Below are 26254 nucleotides of genomic sequence, written 5' to 3' on the forward strand. Positions count from 1 at the left end.
CCCAGAAGTCTTACTTTAAAAACCATTATCAAATAGTTATATATTGTAAAATTATTGAGCACTGAAAATGAATACTTATCTACATATAAGCATTAAGAATAAATCACACAAACAACACTGAGCTAATACAAATGAATATATATATTTCAATTTAAACAAAGTGTCCCAAAATGGGTAAAATAATCTATTGTGTTACTTATTATGTGCATTTGGAGAGGGAGGTAAAAACCTGTAAATGAGACGGCTTCTAGGGGTTCGAATAGATCTTGATCTGGTTGGTGGTGGTACTTAAGGGCATATGTTCACTTTCTTCACTGAGAATTAAATTTATGATCCCATACTTTTCTTTGTGTAGGTGTATCTTTAAAAGGTTTACAAAAATAGCAATGGAACAGCTACTAAGAAAACAAAGTCCAGAGGCAGTGTTTGAGGATCTGAGAAGGGTTCAAAGTCACTCAAAAATTGTAATACTGAGACTACTTAAGATGTTTGTAAGGATTAGAAGATCTAATACTGTAAAGCACATAACTACCCAACATAAATATTAATAGGTGGTAAATAGTGTCAGCTGCTACGGTCACTAACTATACCAGTATCACAATATTATTAATTCAACTGTTTGTGGTGCTCAGGGTAGACTAACAAGAGAAAAGGAACTGTAATGGAAGCAAGTTATAAGTCGGGCTTGATAGTCTACGACCATATACTGGGGGAGGAGGGCCTCCTTGGACATAGACCCAGGGGAGGGGAATAGGGTGAAAGCGGAGGGAGGGAGGAACGGGAGAATACAAGTGATGGGATAACAATTGAGTTGTAATCTGAATAAATTAATAAAATAAAATAAAAATTTAGACTTTATCTACAGGTTAATAAGGAACAAGTGAAAACTCTTATACAGATGTAAATTCCAATTTCACGTTTACTGGAAAGAAGTTTCTGGTCAACTCACATAGCCTTTCAAATCTCTCATCTGCAACATGAATATTATATTGTTTCATGAGTAACAATTAAAGGTGCTATTACACATGGGAACTTAGCATAGTGCCTAACACATGCAGAACATTCAGTAAATATTACCAGCCATCATTTTAATGGGGAGTTCTTTGTGTTGAAAATTATGCAAAACAGCTCACATATCTATATATAATATAGATAGGTCCAAGGAATAAAGTGATTAATTCACAAGAATATTTCAACATTGCTTTTAAATATTTATTTTGTGGAAATGCTATAGAAAATATCTTAACACTGACGTAAACTTTTTTTGTTTTTGTTTTTGTTTTGTTTGTTTGTTTGTTTTGTTTGTTTGTTTGTTTGTTTTCAAGACAGGGTCTCTCTGTGTTAGCCTTGGCTGTCCTGGACTCACTTTGTAGACCAGGCTGGCCTCGAACTCACAGAGATCCGCCTGCCTTTGCCTCCTGAGTGCTGGGATTAAAGGCGTGCGCCACGACGCCCGGCCTTCCATTGAGAATTATTGGCCTATATGATGTCCTATCATTCTTTAAATTGTTCAATATTCTCCTACCACCAAATTATCAGATATAAATGTAATCGTCACCTTTTATCAAGGAAACTTCTCTATGCACAGAGACCACAACCAGTCAAGATGCAGTGTTGAGCCCAAACCCATTGGTAGTATCTACAAAACACTTCACACCTAAGGCTCAAGGAACACTGCAGAAAAGGTAAGAAGAGCCAGAGGATCAGGGAGTTGGTTGTGAGAGTGTGTCTCCTAATATAATGAGAAGCTAGGTCCATGAAATCTAAGTAACATGGCTGCCTAAACTTAAGCTTAGCAAGGACAACACCACTGAACATATCAATGAGAATGGGAAAAACTCTATGAGGCCTTCACCCTCTACTATAAAGAGCTACAGGCAACTGAGGAAAGCTAGGAGCAGGGGAGTTATTTTCCCCATGGAAAAGCATACCAACTGGTTAGCCAGTACCCAAATGGTCAGTCCTGAAGATATATACAAGTAACATTATATGGACTGAGCAAGTTATATTTAGAAATGTGTGTATACATATATGCATGTCATTAATAATTAGTGAAAAAGCCATGAATTTGAATGACAATGGGAAGGGGTATATGGGAGGGTGGAGTGGTTTGAATAGTTTTGGCCCCCATAGACTCATGTGTTTGAATGCTTGGCTATTGGGAAGTGGCACTATCAGGAGGTGTGACCTTGATGGAGGAAGTGTGACACTGGGGGTGGGCTCTGAGGTGTCATATGTTCAGGCTCTGCCCAATGTGGAATCCAGTCTACTCCTGGCGGCCGGAGGATCAAGATGTAGAACTCTGGGCTCCTCCAGCACTATGTCTGCCTGCATGCTGCCATGCTTCCCACAAGGATAATGGACTAAACCTCTGAAATTATAAACCAGCCCCAATTAAATGTTTGCCTTTATGCAAGTTGCTTTGGTCATGGTGTCTCTTCACAGAAAACCAAAAAACTAAGACAGAGGGTTTTGGAGGAGGACCAACAAGGGAGAAATGTAATTACAGTCTCAAAATTAAAACTAAAAAATAAAGTCATTAGATTCTTGGATAGGCAACACTAAAGAGGAGAGGTGTTAAATTGGTATGAATTGTTTCCTAAGGGTGTAGAGCTGTGTGCATGCACATCATTGCTTCTATTTCCCAGGAAAAACTTTTGCTTGTGAATGCTGTATGTCATTGTGCAAAGCTATTTTAAAGCCTTTTTTTTTTCATTTTGTATGTGTATGTGACTGTAGATATCTGCATAGAGCAAGATACTTTCAAGACTGTTTTCAGAGTAGAATTCTGTACTTTAGAACATCTATTACTTAAATATTATCTTTTAAAAATCCAGCTTTATTAGGAAGGGAAACAGACATCTTTTAAAAGTTTTTAAAATTTGCTAGTGAAGATTATAAAATGTTTATATTTTACAATGTTTTATGATAAGACCAAATAAAACTCCTCTCATTGGAACATTAAAATCCTTTTTATAATTAAGCTTTATATATAAATAACTTATTCAATATTCTTTATAAAAATATATTACAAAAACCACCACCAAAATTAGGAAATTACGAATCAATCCCCACCAATATAAAAACAATATGCCACATTAGCAATGACAAAATTTGTCCAATGTTCTTCCTATTGATGCTTCTAAGTCTCTTCTCAGGCACTAACATTAAAGCATATGCTTATGTGAGTTTATGCATGCACACACTTTCTTATTTGTCTTATCCATACCTAATGAATGAGTTAAAAAATACCACATTTCCAACTCAACATTACAGATAGCATTCCAATATTATTTCCACATTTGCATGCACCTCCTTTCTCATATAATAACAAAACCCTGGTTCCTATTATCTTTAATATTCCTTTACTCCATCAACCTCATTATACATAATCAACCTCTCTCTTGACTCTTTCCTAGCATAGACAGTCTTTACATCCATCTTGAAACTACTATTCTTTTGTTTGTTTGTTTGTTTTTGAGACAGGATTTCTTTGTGTAACAGCCCTGGATGTCTTGGACTCACTCTATAGACCAAATTGGCCTCAAACTCACAGTGATTTGACTGCCTCTGCCTCCCAAATGCTAGGACTAAAGGTGTGCACCACCACCACCACCACCGTCACCACTATCGGCTGGTACTACCATCCTTAATCTCTACTCCCACAGGTATATAATTTCCTCATCTGTTGAAGCTCATATCCCTCAGGCCTGGCACCCTTTTTACAAGCGTTATTCTCTATACTTGCTCTCACCTGACAGCCCATATAATAACATCTCCACTAAAATGCATGCATACCTCTTATGCTCCAGCTCTAATACCTTGTACTTAAAGACACATTTATGATCATCGCTCTTAGTATAACAGCTGAAAGCTTTAAGCTCAGATATTTCCCTTGCATGGACTCTTTGTCATTCAGTCTGAGCCTCAACACATAGAACAGCAAGCTGTACTTCTAATAGAGATGTCCTCCTACTCTCCTGGTACTTACTAGGGTCCTAAGCTCATACAAAGAAGGCTAACTCCCATTCAAGCCCATGTCCTCCTTCTCTTCTTACCTTGCTGAGGTTTGAAACCTTTACTCATTAACACTTTTTAAAACAAAGTTGGTTTGGAATACTAAAATTTTTAAAATTTAAATATCGGGACTATGTAAGTTTGTTTTCAATATTAATAAGAGTCACACTGTTTCTGATACACTTATCTACTGATGAGATCTTTTTTTAAAAAGTCTTAAAACCCTAAGTATTAGAGGTTGTACAATGTTTCTCCTTTCTAATTTCTACCACAAAGGAGACTTCAGGAGTAGGATTTGAACCTTTCTCCATCCAGAAAAGGGGCACGGGCGTGGTGATTTTAGGAATCACTGAGCAGGCAGAGCTCTGTTCTGCTTCTCTTCCTTTTTGGGGGGAGCCATCCAGGGAAAATAAGCCTGAAGAGATGCTATATTGGTGTTCCTGTAAAGCACCGAACAGCCTTTTGACTGTACTCTAACCTGGCTTCTATTCACAAAAGAAATAATATTTTCGCTTTCATCTTTCACCCTGAAAAAAGGCATGTCATCCACGAAGTACTCTGGATGTGCAATGTTTTTTAGTACATTGTAGACTGCTGCTTTTCCCAGTTTTGACTTAAAATAGCTGAATCAATTGAGTTTCTTAAGAACTTTTGTAAACAAAAAAGCAAACGAAAATTAAAAACCTTGACACTTACCAACAATGGATGCTTAAAATGAAAAGTAGCTGACGTATCTGATCATACTTATTATCTATTAACAAAAATTTTCAAAGGTTCATATTTGTTCCTGGTTGAGACCTATAATTTATACTTGCATTTCTGCTCCACACCCCACCCTGCAATTGGTGATTGCGTGCTAAATATTTTCAGGATATGTTATTATTTGTTTGTATATACTATTCCTTCTCAGCTTGTTCCCTGAGTCAGTTTATATTGCTTCTTTGAAACTCTAGGATCAGCAAACTATAGCGTGCAAGCCAATTTTACTTGTTCATAAAAAATAAGTTTTTATTGAAACATAGCCATGTTTATTCATTTTGGTATTGCTTTTGCCTTACAACAGCAGAGGTGACTAGCTCCAGCACTGACCAGACGGCCCTTAGGAGTAAACTATCCAGATGAAACATACCTGTAGCATGTTCACAGTACACTGTGCCTCTCTAGTATGTCTACCACTGACTAGACTGGGAAGGCTGCTGACGCCTGCCCACCATACTACTGCTCTAACTTGGCTAAGCCTAATATTTACTAACCAGTTCTGCAGTGAAAATTTTGATTTAAGAACATAGAAATGTTATGTGAGTATGTTTTAATTCCAGGTGTGGGATATGGGGCTGCTTCAGACTAAATTATGCAGCTGATTACAATTTGCCTTGTGTTCCAGCAGGTGTGATTGTCCCAGATGGAAATAGTTTATGTCTAGAATTCTGGGGACTCTTGAGAAGATCCAGATGTGAGAGCCCCGAAGCTGCTATTGCTGGTTGGTGGCTGGAGAGAGCCTGACAATGAAGATCAAACTGGCCTCAAGGAGCTGGATGCCCTAATCAGCAGGAAGTAGTCTAATGAGACTGATGCTGTCCTTCTCTCCTGCCTAGTGTTGGGAAGTTAGAAGGGATAGGGGTGGTGCAAGGATGTAGGAAAAAAGAACCCAATAAATAGCCAAAAAGGATGGCTACACAGTCCTTCATATAAAGTCAAAGGTTCCCAATCCTTGCTTTCCATCTGTCCCATGGAACCTGGTCATCTTAGACCTTCCAAGGAATAAATTGTTCCTTTTCTCTTTCCATGAGCTTATACCACATCAACACTTAGTACCCTTAATCATATTTCAGTCTTTTAAAAAAAAATCTAACTATAAACTTACAGTACTAGATAAGCATTTTAACCCCATCCCCCAATTCTTGCATCTCACATTAAGACAGAACGCCCACAAAAAGCTCACATTCTTAGGAGAAGTTCCTAGGAAGAAGCTTCTGTTCTTTATATTATATTCAGTCTTCACAAAAGAAGAAAAAAAAATCACTAATACTGACAACGTTTTTATATCTGTTCCTTACTGGAATAGAGTGTCTTAGAAGTTGTTTTCCACATAGGACCAACCCTCTAGTTCATTTGCCTCACTAGCACAGTATTCATAGCATAGCACCTCCTTGTATTTTAGAAGAGGCCTGTCAGTCCAGCTGTACTTCTGATAGGTTGGTAAGTTAGTTCAGTTTAAAGAGCTGAAAGGTAAAAAGCATGACACTTATTTTTTTTAATTTAACTTTGTTTATTTTTAGTAGTGTTTTACATTTTGAGATTATAAACTACATCATTTCCTATTCCCTTTCCTCCCTCCAAATCTTCTCAAAAACTCTCTTTCAAATTCATGGGCTCTTTCTTCTTTGTCACTGTTACTGGTGGTGTGTGTTTCTAAATACATAAATACAACCTGCTCAGTCCATATAATTGTGTTTTCAGGGCTGACCACTTGGTGCCAGGTAAGAAATTGGTGTGTTCTTCCCTGGGGAAGACTAGTTCTCCCTCTCTCAGCATCCTTAGCTGCCTGTAGTATAGGGTTGAGGCCTCCTGAGCTTCCCTCGCCTACGTTAGCAATGACACCTATTTTTAATCACAGTTCTAAGTCTAATACTTCAATACAACCTTACAGTTAAAGCTAGTATTTTGATTCCTGATTTTTAATTTTATGGAGATTCAGAACCCAGTAAGGAAAAAACAGAAATATACCCCAAACAAATGGCACTTATGACTCAAGAGATTTGATGGTTGACTGACAAAAGTTGAGGGAAAAATCATGCCTTTAAAATGTGTAACAGAACCATGTCATAAATCTTAATAATGAACTTTATTAAGAAAATATTTCTTTAAATTTCTTTAAGAGATAAATTTAGAATTGGAGTTCATTCAATAATTCAAACCAAGCCCATCTATTTCTTTACTTAATGTAAAAGTCTCAATATTCTGTTGCTAATAGCTCTCAACTTTATTAAATTTAATATATACAAGAATTGTGAAGACTTGGTCTGTAAAGCACTTGCTATACACATGTAAGCATGAAGACCTGAGCGTGATCAAGGTAGGGCTGGGGTGGTTGGAAGCAGTGTGGACGCCTGTAATCACTGGCCTAAAGAGGCAGAGACAGGAGGGTTTCTGAAGCTAGTCAGACCAGATTTGGAATCTCCAAATTTATTCAGGTCCTCTTTCAAAAAATGAGGAGAACAACTAGGAAAGACAGCCAATGTTGATGTCGACTCTAAGCATATGAACACACATACATGCATATTCTCAATCAAGTGTGTGTGCATACACTCAAAAGTACACATTCCTGCTCACAAGCAAATAAAAAAAAGGGGGATCATGGGTGTCACTCGGGGTGGAACTCAGGTCATCAGGCTCACAAACCAAATGTTTTTACTCACTGAGCTATTTCACCAGTCCATAAAGTATATCTCATTTAAGATGAGTATGTTATCTCCACTTGATCACATTTGAATTACTTTCTAACCTGTTAATAATACAGTTGACATCTCCATCACTCCACTTAAATTTATCTAATCAAGGTCACCTGGAACCCTCATGTTGCCAAAATATTGCATATTCAATGCTTCATATATGTATCTGACACATAACAGACCTTCCAGAAACAAAAATTATGTTTTCCTCCTGGATAATACTAACACTTTGTTTTGCTTTATTGATTATCCAAAGCCTTACTTCTCAATGCAAACACACACACACACACACACACACACACACACACACACACACACACCCCTTACACACAGGACTGTGAGGTTCCTCTTTCTCTACCTAAGGAATTTTAACGTACCTTGGTGTGGTCCTGAATCCTTACTCTCCAATAGTCTACCCTTATGTTCCCATGTAATCTCATTCATCTACATAGATTTCATTATCTTTGTGCTTATATAGTTCTCTGATATCTTCAGCCCCAAAATACTATATAAATATTTTAACACTTAAGTTGATATTGATAAATACTAAGAAGGAACAGTGTTCCATACTTAGTCCCTTGTCTGTCAATAGTTTGGTAAACATGAAGACTAATGAACAAAGTTAGCTCCAATATATACATCTTTCATACACCCTTAGAGGAGAAAAGCCAATTTGAATTAATAGAAAAATGTCTCAAGGTATTATTAATAAAACACTCTAGGTTAAAGTTAACTTTTAAAGGTGACCGAGGATCCAAGGTAGAAGAAATGGCTACAAAGATGCCCAAGAATTTGGGGTAATGTGTAATAAATAAAAGCAGATGAAAAGGGATGGTTGGCCTAATATACACACATATATCTATGTACACACACACACACACACACACACACACACACACACACACACACACATATATTAAACAGTCTGATAGTCTATAACTAAATAGTTGAATATGGTTAAGAGTTTTTACTTGATAAAAAGAGACAAATGGGAGACATTAATGCCTTGTGAACTATGAAATCAAAGCAGCCGCACAAATAATGATTTACTGTATGTTTTAAGTTATAAGTTACACTAGAAGGCAGTAAAATCAGTAATGCATATACTGATATAAGCCAGAACCTTATCTGAATTTGCCCAAGTGCTTGCACTATCAGAAAAACTGAATCCATGAACTATTATAAGGAAAGTAATAACTTGGCAGCAGATTAAAGAAACAAGCAAATATAAGCAGGATAAGGTTATTGCCAACTACAAAAGGAAAACAAACAGAAACAAAAAATGATCCATTTTATTCTTTTGTTTTCAGGCAAACACAAAAATTCTTACTAAAATTTTTAATTTAATTAAATTTATTTTTAATTAAGTAAGAACAGTGTGCTGTTCTTCAAATGCAAAGATGACATATTTTGTTAATTACACTTCTAATAGTAGTAGCGAGTTAGACTGGAACCATCACAATATCTTACCTTGATAATGTTACAAATAAAACCTTCTCAGAGGATTCATTGGTTACAGAGTTAATCCTAATTATGTACTGTAATAAGGTTATGTGGGTTATCAGTATTGTAGACATGCACGTTTTGTGCTTGATCAATGCTAGTCTGTATACAACAGATACTCCTTGACTTACTACAGGATCATAGCTTAACCTTAAACATGCTCAGGACACTTACACTGCCCACAGTTGTGAAAATCAAAATCCTAAACTTTATTTATTCTATTTTTTCCGAGGCAGGGTTTCTTTGTGTAGCCCTGGCTGTCCTGGACTTGCTTTGTAGACCAGGCTGACCTGGAATTCACAGAGATCTGCCTGCCTCTGCCTCCTGAGTGCTGGGATTACAGGCACTCACAAAACCAGCACAAAACCTATTTTAAATAATAAAGAATGGAGTATTTCATGTAACTTATTGAATACTATGGTAGAAGCATACTACAAAAGTATCAATTGTTTATCCTAATGAATATGTGGCTAACTGGGAACTGTGATTCAAGCTATCACGTGGCATATCAGGAACAGCATACTGTGTATTGCTTGTCATAGAAAATTAAATTTAAAATTGGAATGGGGGGGGAATGGGAGGATACAAGGGATGGGATAAACATTGAGATGTAACAAGAATAAATTAATAAAAAAAAGAAAAAGAAACTGAAAACAAAAACAAAAACAAAACAAAACAAAAAATAAATAAATAAAATTGGAATGGTATCTGTTAAGTATGTACCACTTTCATGCTATTATAAAGTAGAGATTCTTATGCTAAACCACTCTAAGGGCCACCTGTATATCTAAAGTAAAGAATATTATCCAAAAAAAGACTTAAGTACGGCACAAGTAGGATATTTTAACTGTGAGACTAGATTTACTATGAAAAAATACTTACATGACCAAAGAAACCCTAGATATCTTTATTGTCCCTCCTAAGACTGAACTGAGGCAGAAATAAAGACCAGTGCCAGGCGGTGGTACATAACTTTAACCCCAGCACTCGGGAGGCAGAGGCAGGCGGATCTCTGTGAGTTCCGGGCCAGCCTAGTTTACAGAGTGAGTTCAGGACAGCCATGTCTACACAGAGAAACCCTATCTCAAAAAAAAAAAAAAAAAAAAAAAAAAAAAAAAAAAAAAAAAAAAAAAAAAAGAAAGAAAGGAAGGAAGGAAGAACGGATGGATGGACAGCCATCCAACAGTGAAGGTGGCACACTTTGTAGCCAGCCTAAGGAGTACGATTCTATAGGATGACTGATTGTAACTACTGAGAGAGTTACTGCTCTTCCAGATGAAGTTCACAATCTCCTGTAACTCTAGGATTCCACACCCTCTTATAGCCTTAGAGAGCACTTGCATACATATAACATAAACAGACAGACAGAAATTCAGACAGACACCTACCCATCTACCCACAACCATACTAAAGTAAATCTTAAAAAAAAAAAACAAAACTGCAAAATTATCCAAAATTCTGGTTTTTGTTGTTGTTTTAAGAGAATCTAGACGCAGATCTTAGCTTATTCAATACTCCCAGCACCACAGATTCCAGCTGTGTAGTGTACGTGATTAGCTGGTATCATAACTACCATCACTTAAAATAAATGGACATCACATTTGCTGGAGCTTGGAACAAGTTGTACGGCCAACAAACACTCTTTGACAGCTGCCCAAACCAATCAGTGACCCATCAATACAGATTTCTAAGTAAATCTACTCTTCTGTGATTTAGATGCTAACAGTGACAAGGGAGAACTCCATGGCTTAAGATAACAGAAGAAAAGGCAAGAAGAAACCAGAAGGACATATCAAATTGAATAACAGAAAGGTGAAAATAGAGTTCATGCTAACAAAAAACAACCTCTTGATAACCTAATATGATAATGTTTTGTTATTATTTGTTTTTGAAACAGGTTATTGTTATGCAGTCCTGGCTGGCCTGGAGCTTTGCTATGAACAGAAGGGTTGGCCTTGAAACAGAGTTTGTCTACTCTGCTTCCCAAATGCTGGCATTAAAGGTTATGTGTGCACCAACACACTTGGTAATAAGAGTTTTTAATGAGCTATAAACTAATTTCTTGTGTCAGTTACCAAAGATTGCCTAGAATAGAGAGAATAGTAAATGTCTTTTGCTCTCTTTACACAGAAAGCCAGTACTAAGTTACATGATTTCAAAATTCTATACACTATAGCTATAGGGAACTGGAAAAGACAGATCATTTAAACTCTTGTTTTACTTTAGCATGCTCCATAATCTTTTTAAATTACCCAGCACCATTTCCACCAGAGTCTATTGACAAAAATTACAAAGCCCAAGCATTCAAGAATCCAGGGAAAAACTATCACCAACAATAACAGCATTTATTGGGTGTTTTCTACACACAAGACATGTATTAGCACAATCAATAAAGTTCTTCTCCAGCAGCCTAGGCCTCTCCAAATAACTGATGAAACAGCTGAAAGATAAAAAAGAACCTTGTTCATTGGTAAGTGGTGCCACTAGGTTCCAGATTCAGAAGTCTAGCTCCAGAGTTTATTTTCTTACGATCTATACTATACTAACCAAATAAAATATCTGGGTAAAACTATACATTTGTTTATTATGAAGAGATTTTTAAGGTAAGTGGTACCATAGAAACCAAGAAAACTAAATGGGGTCCACTTGCCACCTGTTGCAATTAAGTAGAGTCTTCAAATTAAGATGTACTATAAATATAAAATACCCAATTCTAAAACATGAAACAGTAACCCAACTCCTTAACAATTTCTACATGGATTAGTACAAAAATGGTAATATTTTTAATTAAAAAGGTAATAGACAAAAATGTGTTTTAAGGAAAGAATATAGATTTAATCTTTAATCAGAAGATTTAACATTTCATATTGGACTCCAATTACTACTGAACCAATCTTCTTTAGGAAAGACATTAGTATTTTATAGAATGTTTCTAAACCAGTCTTTCTCTTGTTTTATTTTGTGATCTTAAAATATATGTAGGTATATATTTGAAAAAACAGGGATAAAAACAGACCTAAAACCTGCTGTTTAGTTTTGGTATCTAAACTGAATTTTCCCTCTAAAAAGGTTGGAGGTCATTTTGGTGAAGTGTCTATTACCAAACCTGGGACAATAAAATACATAAATGCAGACTATCTTGTTTACTAGTGTGTGGGATGCCCACAGAGTGGGGAGGCTTTAAGTTTAGTCAAATCTGCCACAATTTGAGAGTCAAAATAATGACAGTGGTTTTTATTTTTGAAAAAGAATTCACGAAATCATACAAAGTATAACTGAATGAATATCAACCCTTAAAAAGAAGGGATGGGGGGAGGGGGACAGGGGGAATTCATGCCTTTAATCCTGGCACTCTGGAGGCAGAAACAGGGAAATCTCTGAGTTCAAAGCCAGTCTGGCCTACATAATGAATTCCAGGACAGCCAGGGCTACACAGAGAAACCTGTCTCAAAAAATCCAAAATAAATAAATAAATAAATAAACTAAAATAAAAAGGGACAAAGCCAGAATATTGATGGATGTTAAACTGTGGCTGAAATTCTGATGTGATGATAGCAATACTCTGTTCTTCAAAACACTTTCCCATAAGTTGCATATTAAATACAAAATGGTGGATAATTTTCAAGGAGCAAATCTCATCTTTTTTTTTTTTTTTTTTTTTTTTTTTAGTTTTTCTTTTTTTAATTAATTTATTCATATTACATCTAAATTGTTATCCCATCACTTGTATCCTCCCGTTCCTCTGTCCCTCTCACTTTCACTCTGTTCTCCTTCCCTATGCCTCTGATTGAGAGGGACCTCCTCCCCCCGTATATGCTCATAGGGTATCAAGTCTCTTCTTAATAGCCTGTTATCCTTCCTCTGAGTGCCACCGGGCCTCCCTATCCAGGGGACGTGGTCAAATATGGGGCACCAGAGTTCATGTGAAAGTCAGTCCCCACTCAACTGTGAAGAATGTCTTGTCCATTGGCTAGATCTGGGTAGGGGTTCAATGTTTACTGCACGTATTGTCCTTGGTTGGCGCCATAGTTTGAGCAGAACCCCTGGGCCCAGATCCGCTCATCATAATATTCTTCTTGTAGGTTTCTAGGACCCTCTGGATCCTTCTATTTCCTCATTCTCCCATACTTCTCTCACCTAGAGGCCCAATAGGATGTCCTCACATCTATCTCAATTTCCTGGTAGCAAATCTCATCTCAACCAAAATTTAAGGTTGAGGCACATCAACATTATAAACTTCAAGATATGATATACTAGGAAGAACAGAACATTTCTCCAGTAGTATTCCTGCCAAAAGCAAAAAAAAAAAAAAAAAAAAAAAAAAAAAAAAAAAAAAAAAAAAAAAAAAAAAAAAAAAAAAAAAATCATGAGAAAAATCACAAATTCCAATTGATGGACTTTCTACAGAATAATGCCGTTTTTTCCTTTCTTATATCAAGGCCAAGAAAAACAAAGAAAAAATGAGTAAGTATCCCCAATTAAAATGGACTAGAGACATGATAACCAATAAACTCACTATATTATCTTAGAGTGGATCTTGAACTAGGGGACAAACAGGAGACAGATAGAGAGAAAAAGCAGTTAAAATTGGAAATTGAAATATAAATTAGGTAATACTGTATGCTGACAGTGTCTTTGCTTTTTTGAATACTGAAGGCATTAGGGGCAAAGATGTCTCCAAATTACCCTCAAATTTCTCGGTGTGTGTGTGTGGGGGGGGAATTTAGGATAAGAATAATGAAAAGACATCAGATACTTTTTAAATATTTTGAGATGCAAATTATACCAAAATAAGTTTTCAAAAAAAACTGTCCTGTCCCCAGATCAAATATTTTAATTACTTTTCAAGTATTAATAATCCTTTAAACTTTATCAATACATTTATTTTATGCTATACTTAACTTTTTAATTTTATGAATCATTAGATACTAATTATTCTATAAAGACTCAAAGCTCAGTGTCATTCTGGTTAGTAAACACTAATTATATACTCTATAAGATATGAGATTGTGTCTACTAATGTTCAGTATAATTCTGAATACGAGGATAATAGTCTCATGTCCAATATGCACACAAACATTTGTTATATAAGGATATTAAAAACTATACTATAGCATAGGAAAATTATAAAAAGCCCATTATAACACAGCCATCAATTGGGAAAAATTGTAAGGACACTTCTTCAATTTAAAACAAAACCAGAAATGAAACAGAGGAGTAATCTAAGGCAAAGACATAAGTTCCACAATTATAAAGGGAGTATTTCTAGACAGATTCAAACATTTTCCCTTCTCAATCACTATAATCATTTATTGACAGTAAAGAAACTTTCTTCCTAAATTTTCAATCAATATACATAACAAAAAGATCAATCATATTTAGGTAGTTAAGCAGTGAAGTGAGATTTGAAGAAACTTCATTAGAGACTTAATATCAAATTGCTGTACAACCTGAAGATGCTTACCATTTCTAACGCCAACTAAAAACTAAGACTTAAATAATTTTCTTTTTCGAAAGCCAGAAGAATGTTTTATTTAAAAAGTATGTCAAACAATAAGAGCATCAACTATTCAATAAGGAATATATACATTTATACATCTACATAGTGTATATAAGTCACACACATACATACAAGGAACAGAAGAGGTTTTTCTGCAAAGTACATCATAGCAAATGGTAGCTTGAAATGAAATAATTACTTTTAACATCTAGCTACACCACAATTAAATGTGACACGAAAACCCCCAACTAACAGGTGTATATTTTATTTAGAAGTGTTATGTTACTTTAAAATAATAGTAACAAAGACAATATACCAGATAGATCTCTTGATATAAAACTGGAACGGTGTAAAACAATTTCTCACATGTGGCTGTTGCTCAGGAAAACATTATTTTCACGTGTGGTACAATATAATTGTGTATAATACTGGAGATGTAATACAGATTACACATTAGTCAAAAATCTAACTCCGTTTCCCATGAAATCAAATTAATTTGTTTCAGCTTGAAGTTCGACTTTCAAGAGTACATGTATTGTTGAGATTCAAAGCCATACTAAATATATTCAAAGACACAGGAGAAAAATAAATCGTCAAATACTGTAAAACAAAGCTTGACCAGGGTCATCTTCAAATCTCTGTGTGGCTTATTAAAACTTAACGCAGTAATACTGTGAGCCGGTACTGCAATGCTGTCTGCTATTTGCTGGGCTCCACGGGAATGAATTCCACAATTTCTAGGCGGGTTTTCAGCGGAAGAGACCTTCACATTAGTAACTGTCAAAACGGGTCCACTTTCCTTTCATTCATGGGGTACAAGTACGGACACAGCATGAATTTGCTTTGCTTTTCAGGGCTCTCGACCCCCAACCCCCCACCCCCGGTATAAGTTTGCCACAGATCCAACTAAAATACATTTCATAGAGGCGAAACACAACAGTAAACTGCTTACACATCACCGAAATGGTCCCAAATCAGGGTATCCTTCCTTCTGTTTTCTAGTATACGTCCTATTCTGTATGGCACATTACTGAAGCGGAGTTGCTTCTGGTTTCATCTGCTATGATTAGTGAAAACAAGACAGACCTTAAGATGCTAACGGAACAAATCTGAGCCGGGTGGGGTAGGGGGGACAGGGCACTAGGTGGTGCAAGAACAGATGAAAACAAGGTATGGGGAGTTGTCTTCCCAAGGAAGTGAGCCTCAGGCTTGCTCCTCAACTCCCGAATGCTGGCACCTACTCTTAAGAAAAGACAAGAGGCGCTACCAACCACTCCAAACACGCACCAGCCTCCACTCCCACCTCTTCCCCTCAAATGCCACCTACCCTGTAACCCCTGCCGACGAAACACACACTCCGCAGCCCTTCAACCCGCACTAGCCCCTCTTTTGCATTGTACCAAACCTGCTGGGTAACAGCTGTGGGCACCGGTCTCATTCCGGGTGGGGGGGAAAAGCAGAGACCGCAACAAGGTACGGAGTCCCGGCACTTCCCGCTCCCCCGAATGACAGCCGGGAGCGCGGAAGTTTGAAGCAAAACCAGTTGAGACCCCACAGAAACGGAAAACTGAACTGCATCTGAGCAGCAACGGGAGGTGGAGAGGGCTATGCGCGGTCCATCACATGACAGCGAAAGAGGACCAGAGTCGTCGGGGCGTCCTCAAGGAAAAGGGGGGGGGGCGTGGGGAGGGTGCCGTCGCCATAGCAACAACCCCCCCCATCCGTCCAGACTTCCAAAGAGGGAGGAAGAACTTCAAATCCCAACCGTCAGCGCTCGAGCGGCTCCTTCTTAAAGGGGTACACACAGATCCAAGGCCGCGCGTGAGAGGGCAGAGGCGGCCGCCCCCCGCCCCTCGGGCGCCGCCCCCCATCGCCCCCTCAGCCCTCTCCTGGCCCCCGACCCCGCGAGCGCCCCGCAGCCCCAGGTCCCGCGTCCCGGGAACTAGGCAGCGTCTACCCTCGCCAGCCCCCGGCGGCAAGAAGGGGGTGTGTGAGCGGCCGGCGGGGGCGCGGACCGGCCGGCCGCTTCAGGGTCCCCGCCGCCCGGGCGCACAGCCACGGTTGACAGCGGGGACCGGCAGCCGGACGACGGGAGCCCCGGAGTTTTAGGGGGCAGCGCGAGCCGGCAGGCGGCTTCCGCGGGGAGCTCCGAGAGTGGGTCCGAACTAACAGTTCCCCGGGAGCCCGGAGCCGGGCAGGCAGGCGGGCGGGCGGCGGGGCGCGTACCGCGCCGGGCAGGGAGCCCCGAGACAAAAGGCGCCGCCGGGGCCGCCGCGCCGCCGCCGCCGCCGCTCCCATCGCTCCCCCATTGAACTGACCCGAACCGGAGCTCCCAACTACACCCCTCAGCCACAAACTCCTCGGGCAGCCGCACAGCGGCGCGGAGCCCGGCCCGGCCCGTGTCTCTCTTACCTACACAGTGCATGAGGCGGTGGCGCCAAGAGTCGAGTTCCCGCCGGAATCCTCTCCTCTCCGCCGCGCACCGAGGGCTCCGGCACTGAGCGGCAGCGGCGGCGGCGGCAGCAGCGGCGGCAGCGGCCATTCTCTCTCTTCCCTTGTCCATCTGCGTCCCGCGTCACGCGCCCTCATTTACATACGAGCGGCGCAGGCACGAGGCAGGGGCGCGAGCCCTCGGCGCGAGCCCCGGAGCGCGCGCCCCCCGGAGGGGGGTTGATTGACACGTGTCACTACCTTCCCTCTGCCCTCCCCTCCCCCTCCCACCGCTCCCTCAGGGAGAGGCGGGGAGGGAGCGCGAACAGAAGGAAGCAACCTGCCGCTTCCGCTAACCCCGCCTCCTTCTCCTCTCCCCGCCCCTCCTCCCCCCCGGAGTTTACTCAGGCAAGCCATACTGCTCCCGCCGTCCACGAAAACCCTTGAGCGGGAGCGAGGAACCCCGAGGCCAGCCAGGAACCCGCGTGCAGAAGGAGCGGACTAGCAACGCTTCCACTTCTGCCTTCCCGCGGGGCTCTGGAAGTCCGCAGACTTCATTTCCCAGCCTCCATTGCGTGCGGGTCCCGTAGCGGAGCTCAAGGGCGCAGCGTTGTGCACTCTGGGCTTCGTAGTCCATTCGCGTTGAGCGCTCTCCGAACTGCTTCGCGCTCTCCAGCTGGCAGCCCAGCCCTAGACTTCAAGTGCTTTGCGCTAGGTGGATTTGGCGTCTCAAGCCCTCAGCCTAAGTGCCTGCAGGGCGAGCCTTGCCTTGTCCAATCTTAGCTTACTCAGGTTCCGCGAGGGGGAGTACCCAGGAGGCTTCAAAAGTTGTCGACGTCTTGTTAGGCCAAGCTCTTTAAGTCCTGGACCTTCAGGGTCAATGTCATCTACATTCATTTTCAGGGAAAGGGCAGGCCAATCACTACACTGCATCCAAGGAAAGAAGTGCCCGGACAGCAGTTTTTGAAGAGATTGTGAAAAGTGAGAGTACTTGGAAAGATCGGAGAGGGGAGGGGGGCGTTGAAGGGGCTTTTCACCATAAATAATGAGGGTAGCTGGGTGAAAACTGCAGAGGGAAATTCTACATACTTCTCAAAATTAAACTCTTGGATAACGAAGACTCACTGAGAGACTTTGGTACCTTGAGTTTTTTGTGTTTTTTGCCCCCCTGCCTTAACTGGCATGAGATTTAGCACTTTGTGTAGCTGTTATGGATGGATCCTGCGATATGCTAGAGAAATTTTCCTCAGAGGAGAATCTTTTGACTAAGTATATACTTAAACTTAATTTCTTTCTTTCTTTCTTTCTTTCTTTCTTTCTTTCTTTCTTTCTTTCTTTCTTTCTTTCTTTCTTTCTTTTCTCCCTTTTAAAAAACTTTTCCACTAGAGCCATTCTATATTTATTTCTGTAAATGTAGAACCAAAAGCGGGCGAGCCATCCAGAGTTTACAGTGAAGTTCTATGTATTACCGTGCATTGCCGGGCATTTTTTGCTCAGCTCTGCGGAGAGATACATTTTAACTCTTGGAAATCCAAATTTTCTCAGTTCTGTAGTACCCTCTATTGTGCGGCATATTCTTATCTATTATTCTTTTTTCTTCTTATGAGAAAGTAGTTTACTGCTCAGCATTGCTTAAGTAGTGAAAATGTAAGATAAGCTTTTCATCGGAAGTTTTGAATGTGACGTTTGAAGTCATGCCTGGTAATATGAATTTGCAATGCTATCATTTGGGAGGCAAGCTTATGTGTAGAATGGAGATAGTCCAGGTGGTATTTCAGTAACAGAAATTCAAACTGACAGTAGTTTCATACAAAACTTTATTTTCCGCTGTGTTATCTCCATAGTTTAGAGTGGGAAGATGAAAAAACTGTAATGGAACTCCTTCACCTAAAAGCTCATCAGGCACCACGACAAGAGAAGTGACACAAAAGCATGGCCCAGCTTTTAGAAACTTCTGACCAAAGTAACTTTTCAATGAAAACATGTGGTCATGCTAACTTGAAAGGAATGATGGAGCAAATACCTTTGGGAGCCTAACACACCACCCAAAACTTAATAGCTTAAAATATCATGTGCGTTTGCATGCACATGTAATAAACGAAATAGAGTTAAACTAGACACCTTTAATGATTCTATGAAATAAAAATTTGCGCTAGGCTTGACTGACCCTTTGGTTGGGCTGTGCGGCCAGCTGTTTGACAGTTCCATTTCTGAGGGACAGCTGTCTGCTAGGATTGCAGAAACCAATATTTCTGCTCTTCAAGGGGCTACCCTTGACTTGTTCACATGGTCGCTGTCACAGGGCTCCAAGGAGCCACATGGGAGCTGGCCCCTATTCATAAGCACTTTTAAAGTCTCAACATGGGTCACATTTAGGTCTCAGTGGCTAAAACAAGTAACTTAGCCAAGCCTGTGACAATAAAGGTAATATGCTACACAATAGAAAGATGTGTAAGTCACAAGGAAAGGGGGAATTAAGTGTTTCTCCCAAATAAAGGAGAAATACAAAGAGGAATAAAACAAGTCTCTAGATTTTCTGAGCAAAGGGGAAAACCATGCCTATATATAACAACATATATAAATGGAAATAAGTTTGAAAATCAGTGTCACTGATATTAGCAAAGACTCTTTTGTAGCATGTATGTCAGTATATTATAATCGCCCCATAAACATAGAACAGTCAAGCCATTTCACTCTGAGCATGTAGTGTTGTTCCTGACATTCAGTTGATACTTAATTGTTATCTGTTGACTTGATGGATATTTAGAATATAAAGCCAATGGAAAAAGAGGGTCATATCCAATGTTGTCTCCCATGCCAAAATTTCAGCTGCAACAGACTTGAACATAACAGCAAATATGTATGAAGACATTCATATGTGTAAAAAAGACAGTCTTGTCCCATGTACTTCCTGTACCTATTGTATCAGTCACTTGTTAAGTAACAAGTAAATCTCTAACAGTGCCTCAAAAGCACACTCAGTTCTTACTACTCCTAAATTTGCAGGTCAAGCGGGTTGTTGTGCTGGTCTGGTGAGACTCTGCAAGTCTTGTCTGGGGTTGCCACTGTGGGAGCGTTATCTATGTAGAGCCAGCGTATGAAGCACCAGAGGGTAAGTACCAACTTGCCAATGTTTCTCAAGTTTGCTTGCCACTCTTCTGATGGTCAAAAAAACATAATAGACAAGCCCAAAAGGTGAGTGGGAGGATATAACAAACGAATAACAGACTTGTCATTCCTGGAACCAAAACTACCATGGATCGCCATTATAGCTTATCCATTAGTAGACTTCTTATACAATGCTAAGCTGCTTGGCAAATCATTGGTGTATTTATTTGACCTTTTAGTGATAAAATTTAAGGTACAATTTTAGGAAAGCATGCTATGATGTAGATGAAACTGAGGAGTTTGCAGGATATTTCCACAGCAGAAAAATAAAAGGTTATAGAGTAATAATCACTAAAGCCATATTTTAAAAAATACTAACCTAAAGTGAAAGCTATTCTTTTACTTTATTATAAAAGTAAGTGTTGTAGCATACTGGTAGGACTGTAAAATATCTATTCAATTATAAATGTATTAATATATATACAAAAATACACTTTATAATTTGATAAAATTGAAATATATGTGTGCTACATATTTGTAATTATAAAGCATAACAGACACACATCAAAAAGCACTAGAGTGCTGGCAAGCCCTATTGGAGTATCTGCTTTTAGACAATCACACTTTATTTTATTCCCTTTAGTTCTGAACTAAATAATGCATTGCACTGATTGGAGATTTGAGAAAAAAAAGATCAGAGACACCCTGATTGTCTCATCCTACATTTTTTACTTGTACCCAATTAGCACACTGTACTCCATGAATAATGTGTAATTAACTTACAATAAAAAGAAAGATCAGAGGGGAAATGTGATTAATCAGTTACTTAGGACCCGGACTTTAGCCATTATTCACAAACTATGTGATCAACATATGTATCACTTTAAAAATTATGCAGATATCTTAGATCCATCTGTATTCATGAACAAGAGAGTTCACAGTTCTCTTTTTGTCTTATGAAAGCATAGATGGTAGACAGTACCATATCAGATTTCTACATCTAATAATATTTGTTATCAGTACAGCAGTTGAACTGTAAAGATACATAAAATTCCCAAATGCCGTCAACATCTTTCTCTACATCTTGTAGGAACAAGGATGAAATTTCAAAAGAGAATCATTCAGGAAACATATATAATGGCGATGAAACATGCTTCTTGGATTGTAATATCTACTCCTTTCCTACCCCGATGCTAACCAAAACGTCCATAAGAACAGGATTAATAGCTACTCCAATTCTGTCATCTCAGGATGCTTTCTCAAAAATTTCATTCCTTGTGCTCTAAAATAAGTGCAACTCTTGAGTATTTTAAAAGCAGTACTCCTATGTCCTGTTATCATTTTCATAATAAATATCATGTAGTTTGGCATAATTTTTACCTTACTGGTAGACATAGATGATAAGTTGCCAGTATAGCCAATACTAAAATTGGGTAAATGTATTTCCGGTTTTTAAAAAGTAGAATTTTACACCTCTGAGATTGGAACTTGAACTTAACACCAATTGCCAACTTCTGCCTCTTGCATCCGGACATGATAATAGGTCCTGATGTGTCACTACATTTCTGTGTCCATTAGAAATCACTCCATGGGCTAGTGCATTATTTTCAGTTTCATTTTCAGTCTTTTAATAAAATCTCAATGTATTAGAGGCTTGATAATGGCAATTTGATCCAATTTAGTCAAATTGTATGGCTCGGTATCAAAGTCAAATAGAAATGTCATCTATGGCACCTAAGCTATTAGTTTAGAAGAAATGCAGACCATATGGGCCAACTCCTAGTTTTACAGATAGGGCAACTTGGATCCTGAGAGAATATGCAATTTATGTGGGTCCCAAAGCTTGTACGTAAGATACCTAATCCAGAGCTTAATAGGCTTATTCCTTCTTGTTTGTTTGTTTGTTTGTTTGTTTTTGTTTTTGGGGGGGAGTTGTTTATTTGTTTGTTTGTTGAGACAAGTTTTCTCTGTGTAGCTTTGGCTGTCCTGGCTTTGTAGTCCAGGCTGGCCTCGAACTAACAGTGCTCCTCCTGCCTCTACCTCCCTGAGTACTGGGATTGCAGGCGTGCAGCACCATGCCCAGCTTCCTAAACCTATTCCCTATCTTGACATTTTTTGACTTATTTTTTTGTTCTTTAAATTTCTAGAATTAAATAAACAAGTGCTCCATTTGCATCCTTTCCGCCCATCCCGTTCCTGCTCCCAGCTCCTCCTATGCCCCCTACTCCTGCTCAAATTCATAATCTCTTCCTTAATTTTCAGTATCGCACAAACACACATGTGTGCATACATATCTGCTCTTTAATATTTCTGTATCTATACTGAATTCAGTTTTCAAATCCTGTATTGTCCTCATTTCATTCATTTGTATATTTGCATTTACTTGGACAACACTAAGGCATTTATTGCTAACTACCCTCTCTCACTTCATTGAGTTATTTGTTCCTGACTTCTTTAAACACCTTGCAATCTTTGATCAAATTTACAGTTGTCCTTTTGCATTCTGTGTCCTGGGGTTCGTCCAAGTACCTACCATTGAGGAACATTCCCCTAAGACTAATGGATTTGTGGGAGACCGTATTGTCTTGGTCTTTTATATTGCTCATGTTTTTTCAGTGTGACCGAAGAAATGCGGACTTCTTTCATTAGTTAGGTGTGAGTTGTGAGATCCTAGCTTGCCTCGGGCTAGGCGAGTACAGGAGCTGCGCATTGTTAGCTAGGCCTGGGAGCGTGGGGATGGTGCAGACAAGTTTGCCTTTCAGGGCCTCACCAGTAAAAGCTCTTTGGGGATGTGTGTGACTGGAGTTAGGCCTGGTAGCGTGGGGATGGCACTGGTGGGTAAGGTCATGGGGGATTCACCACACATGGCTGGAGCTCTACTGTAAGTGCTAGGCCTGGAAATGTAAGGATAGCACAAGCAGATTTGGTTTGTCACAATTTATTTTTTTTACTTTAAAAAAAGGTAGCAGTTGTTCTATACTATTTATTCCCTTGATTAGTTCATTTACCATAGCCTTAAATGAGAACTTTCGATATTATAGTCATATTAGGGAGAAAAAATACAAATTGGCACATATAAGTTAAATTAATTGACAAGCATTATATTGCTAGTTAATGGTGAACTTAGAGTTTGAATCTCTGTCCTTTCACATTTAACTATTAGTTTTCTTTAGAGAACAGGAAAAAAAAAAAAGATGACAAAGTTGCTTAGAAAGGAATTCAGGAATTGGGAGGGGCTGCTGATGCTCCTGCTGTATTTCCTTAATGATCCATGCAAACTCATGCCACACAGTGTTGTCACTGCCCCTAACTATTTAATGCTCATTCAGCCAGATGGGGTTCCCGCTGTGCCTCTTCCCCTCTGTCACCCCACGAGTCCTTCTCTTACCAGGCCTGTTCAGTTCCTACGAGCTGAATGGCGATTACTTTTCCCCTACACTTTCAAAACACTTCCTTCAAGCTTTTTCCTCACAGATTTTAATCATTTTCTTCCACGTATTGAAATTCTCTGAGGACATAGTATACTTTCAACCATCCTGTAGGTTATGGATTCAAAGCTTGTGTGATCACTATCCTTGCGGCTAGGGTTTGAATCTGAAGTCTCCCATGTTCTTAATGGTTGGTTTGTGGTACATATGACACTATTTTGAATGTTGTGAAGATTGTATGAGGTGGGAATTACCAGGCAGAAGTTATCGATAAGGTCAAGTCAATGAAGGGTGTACCTGTTCCCGGTGTTGGCGTCTGTTCTCTGCTCCCCATCTGCCTGTCCACTACCCTGTGAACAAGTAGCCACAGAACATTCCCACCACCTGTGAATCCGTGGACTGATTCTTCCCACAACAACGACTTGGAAGATTGTACTTCTTTCATCGTTACCCACCCATATTCTCAAAACCTCCTCCTATACCCAAACTTACTTGTTATTACTCATATGGTGTCAGCGGTGGAAAGAGGTGACATGACCACATACTAATAGGAGTTATATTTTAAAGCATTTAACCTTTTTAATTTTTAAATTCCTGATGTAAACTAGGACATAATGTCTTTTTATGCCATTTTACTTGATGAAGCAGAAATGTGCACCACTCATGGATCTGACAGCTATTGCCTACTGCTTTTGGTAACAGGATTTGGCTTTCTGTTTCAAATTACAGAAAGTTTATGATTTTCAGCTATTGAGTGTAATAGAGAACGCGGCTAAGACATACGAAGCACAGATTCTGAAGTAAAAGTTCGCTGGTTTTTTTTTTTTTTTTTTCAATTTTGTTCCCACAAAACATGTAACTAGATTTGTGCGTTTCACTGGGAATCTGGTGACTCTATAGAAGCAAACGTCAACAGTTTTGCAGAAAAGACTCACAAATAGTGACATTTGACTGTTCCTCTAATACAGAACTGGCCTTGGTCTGATTACACTTCAGTAACGATGAACAAGAAGCAGCCATTGAAACTTCCTTACTTTAGAGCTTGCCCTACACAGTGAAGGACTTTAGCTGTCCACGTGCCTTGCCATTTGCAGAAAGCATCAAACATGAAAGACACAAAGAGAACAAAACAACAGATGAAAAGAATTCGGAGAAGAGTCGAGACATTACAGGGAACAGAAGAGAAGTTCTAATTATGACTAACATCATCAAAGAGATAAGACATTGTATCACCAAAACAAGAACTGCTTTAAGTGGAGATGCTATAGCAACGGAGAACAATGAGAATGAAAAAAGATGTGGAAATTAAAGATATGTCAGATGAAATTCAAGATTCAAATGAAGCATAGAGAGATAAACATGAGGAACTGTCTTTGAAGTAGCATTTTTTAAAAAAGAAGGGTAACGGAAGGGATCATAGGACATCAGAAAATCTCAAGATCAATATAGACAGTACATCATTTGACTGCCATTAATTTTAGACAGCCACGTATAAAGTGAAGGAATGGTACTAGAAAGGAAATAGGGAAAGAAAAGTTTGCAGAGCTGAGAGAAATGTACCTCCAGATTAAGTAGTTTCATCCTAAGGCATATTGTAATGAAAATGTTATAACCTATAAATAATTAGAAAATTCTAGAAACTTCCTCAGAGAAATAGGCTTCCCAGCAGATGACAGTGGAGCAATTTCTTTAAATTATGTCAGAAAGTGATCACCAACGTGGAACTCTACAAATGTGTCATATTGGGTAGTCAGTAGTGTGAGATGATTTTCAGGAATGCAGAATCAGACGATGTTGACCTCTGTTAATCCCCTCTCGGAACACCACTGCAAGACAGGCTTCGTTACAGCAGTGTAGGGGAGCCTATATGGTGGTCTGTGCTTGAATGTCAACACTGGATGGCTGAGGTTTGGAAGAATCATGAGTTCAAAGCCAGCCTGGGATCCGGGTGAAGACACTGTCTCAAAACAAAAACAAAAACAAAAAAACAGCAAACAAACAAACAAACAAACCAAAAACCAAACCAAAACAAAACCCAAAGCAAAGAGGGTAACTGATCCAGGAAATAAGAATCTAATTTAAGAGAAAGGTCAAATAATCCCAAACTTGAGGAAGGACAGACAGAGATGAGTGCCAAAAACAGACCCAAAAAGCAACAATTCTACATGCAGGTAGGATGATAGAGGGGACCCAACAATTCTACATGCAGGTAGGATGATAGAGGGGACCCAACAATTCTACATGCAGGTAGGATGATAGAGGGGACCCAACAATTCTACATGCAGGTAGGATGATAGAGGGGACCCAAGGGAAAAAAACCTCCTAAGGGGGGAAAAAAAATTGAACAGATATTTATTATATAACCAGTGAGAAGCTAAAAACTGGAAGACTATTGAGGAGATAAAGAATAATAATTGAGCCAGACACAGTGGCTCATGACTGTAATCCCAGCACTCAGGGAGGCTGGGCAGAGTCAGGCGGATCTCTGTGAGTTCGAGAACAGTCTGGCCTACAAAGCAAGTTTAGGACAGCAAGGGCCACACAGAGAAACCTTGTCTCAAACAAAACAAAACAAAACAAAACAAAAGAATATAGTTATATGGGTAATTTAGAAAGTGGTAAAAGTCTCAGTGGCTACATGTAATTTTCCTTTTCTCATCCTGTGCCTGCAATAGTACCTGGTGCAGGAGGATCTCAGTGAGTGCTGACTAGATGGACAAGTGGTGAATCGTGTTAATAAAGACCGTCCGGACTCCCCCCACCTGCACCCACAGCATTCACTTAAACATACGCAAAATCTGTTGAATATATATTGA

At 39.3% G+C, this 26254-nt stretch overlaps 1 protein-coding gene across 9 annotated transcripts in view; it reads right to left on the reverse strand.

Annotated features, from left to right (window-relative positions):
* Nucleotides 1-17187, reverse strand: part of Lcorl (ligand dependent nuclear receptor corepressor like) — a 154576-nt gene extending 137389 nt beyond the window's left edge. For 2 of the 9 annotated variants that reach the window (XM_051164979.1, XM_051164978.1), the window contains exon 1: nucleotides 16885-17187. In XM_051164979.1, coding sequence (XP_051020936.1) covers nucleotides 16885-17035 — 151 coding nt within the window. In that variant the 5' untranslated portion in view covers nucleotides 17036-17187. The remainder of the gene's footprint in view (nucleotides 1-16884) is intronic. The other 7 variants (XM_051164985.1, XM_051164982.1, XM_051164983.1 and 4 more) reach the window with 7 other exon arrangements.
* Nucleotides 17188-26254: the final 9067 nt, after the last annotated feature.

Source organism: Acomys russatus, chromosome 22, assembly GCF_903995435.1.
Source record: "Acomys russatus chromosome 22, mAcoRus1.1, whole genome shotgun sequence".
Lineage (NCBI taxonomy): Eukaryota > Metazoa > Chordata > Mammalia > Rodentia > Muridae > Acomys > Acomys russatus.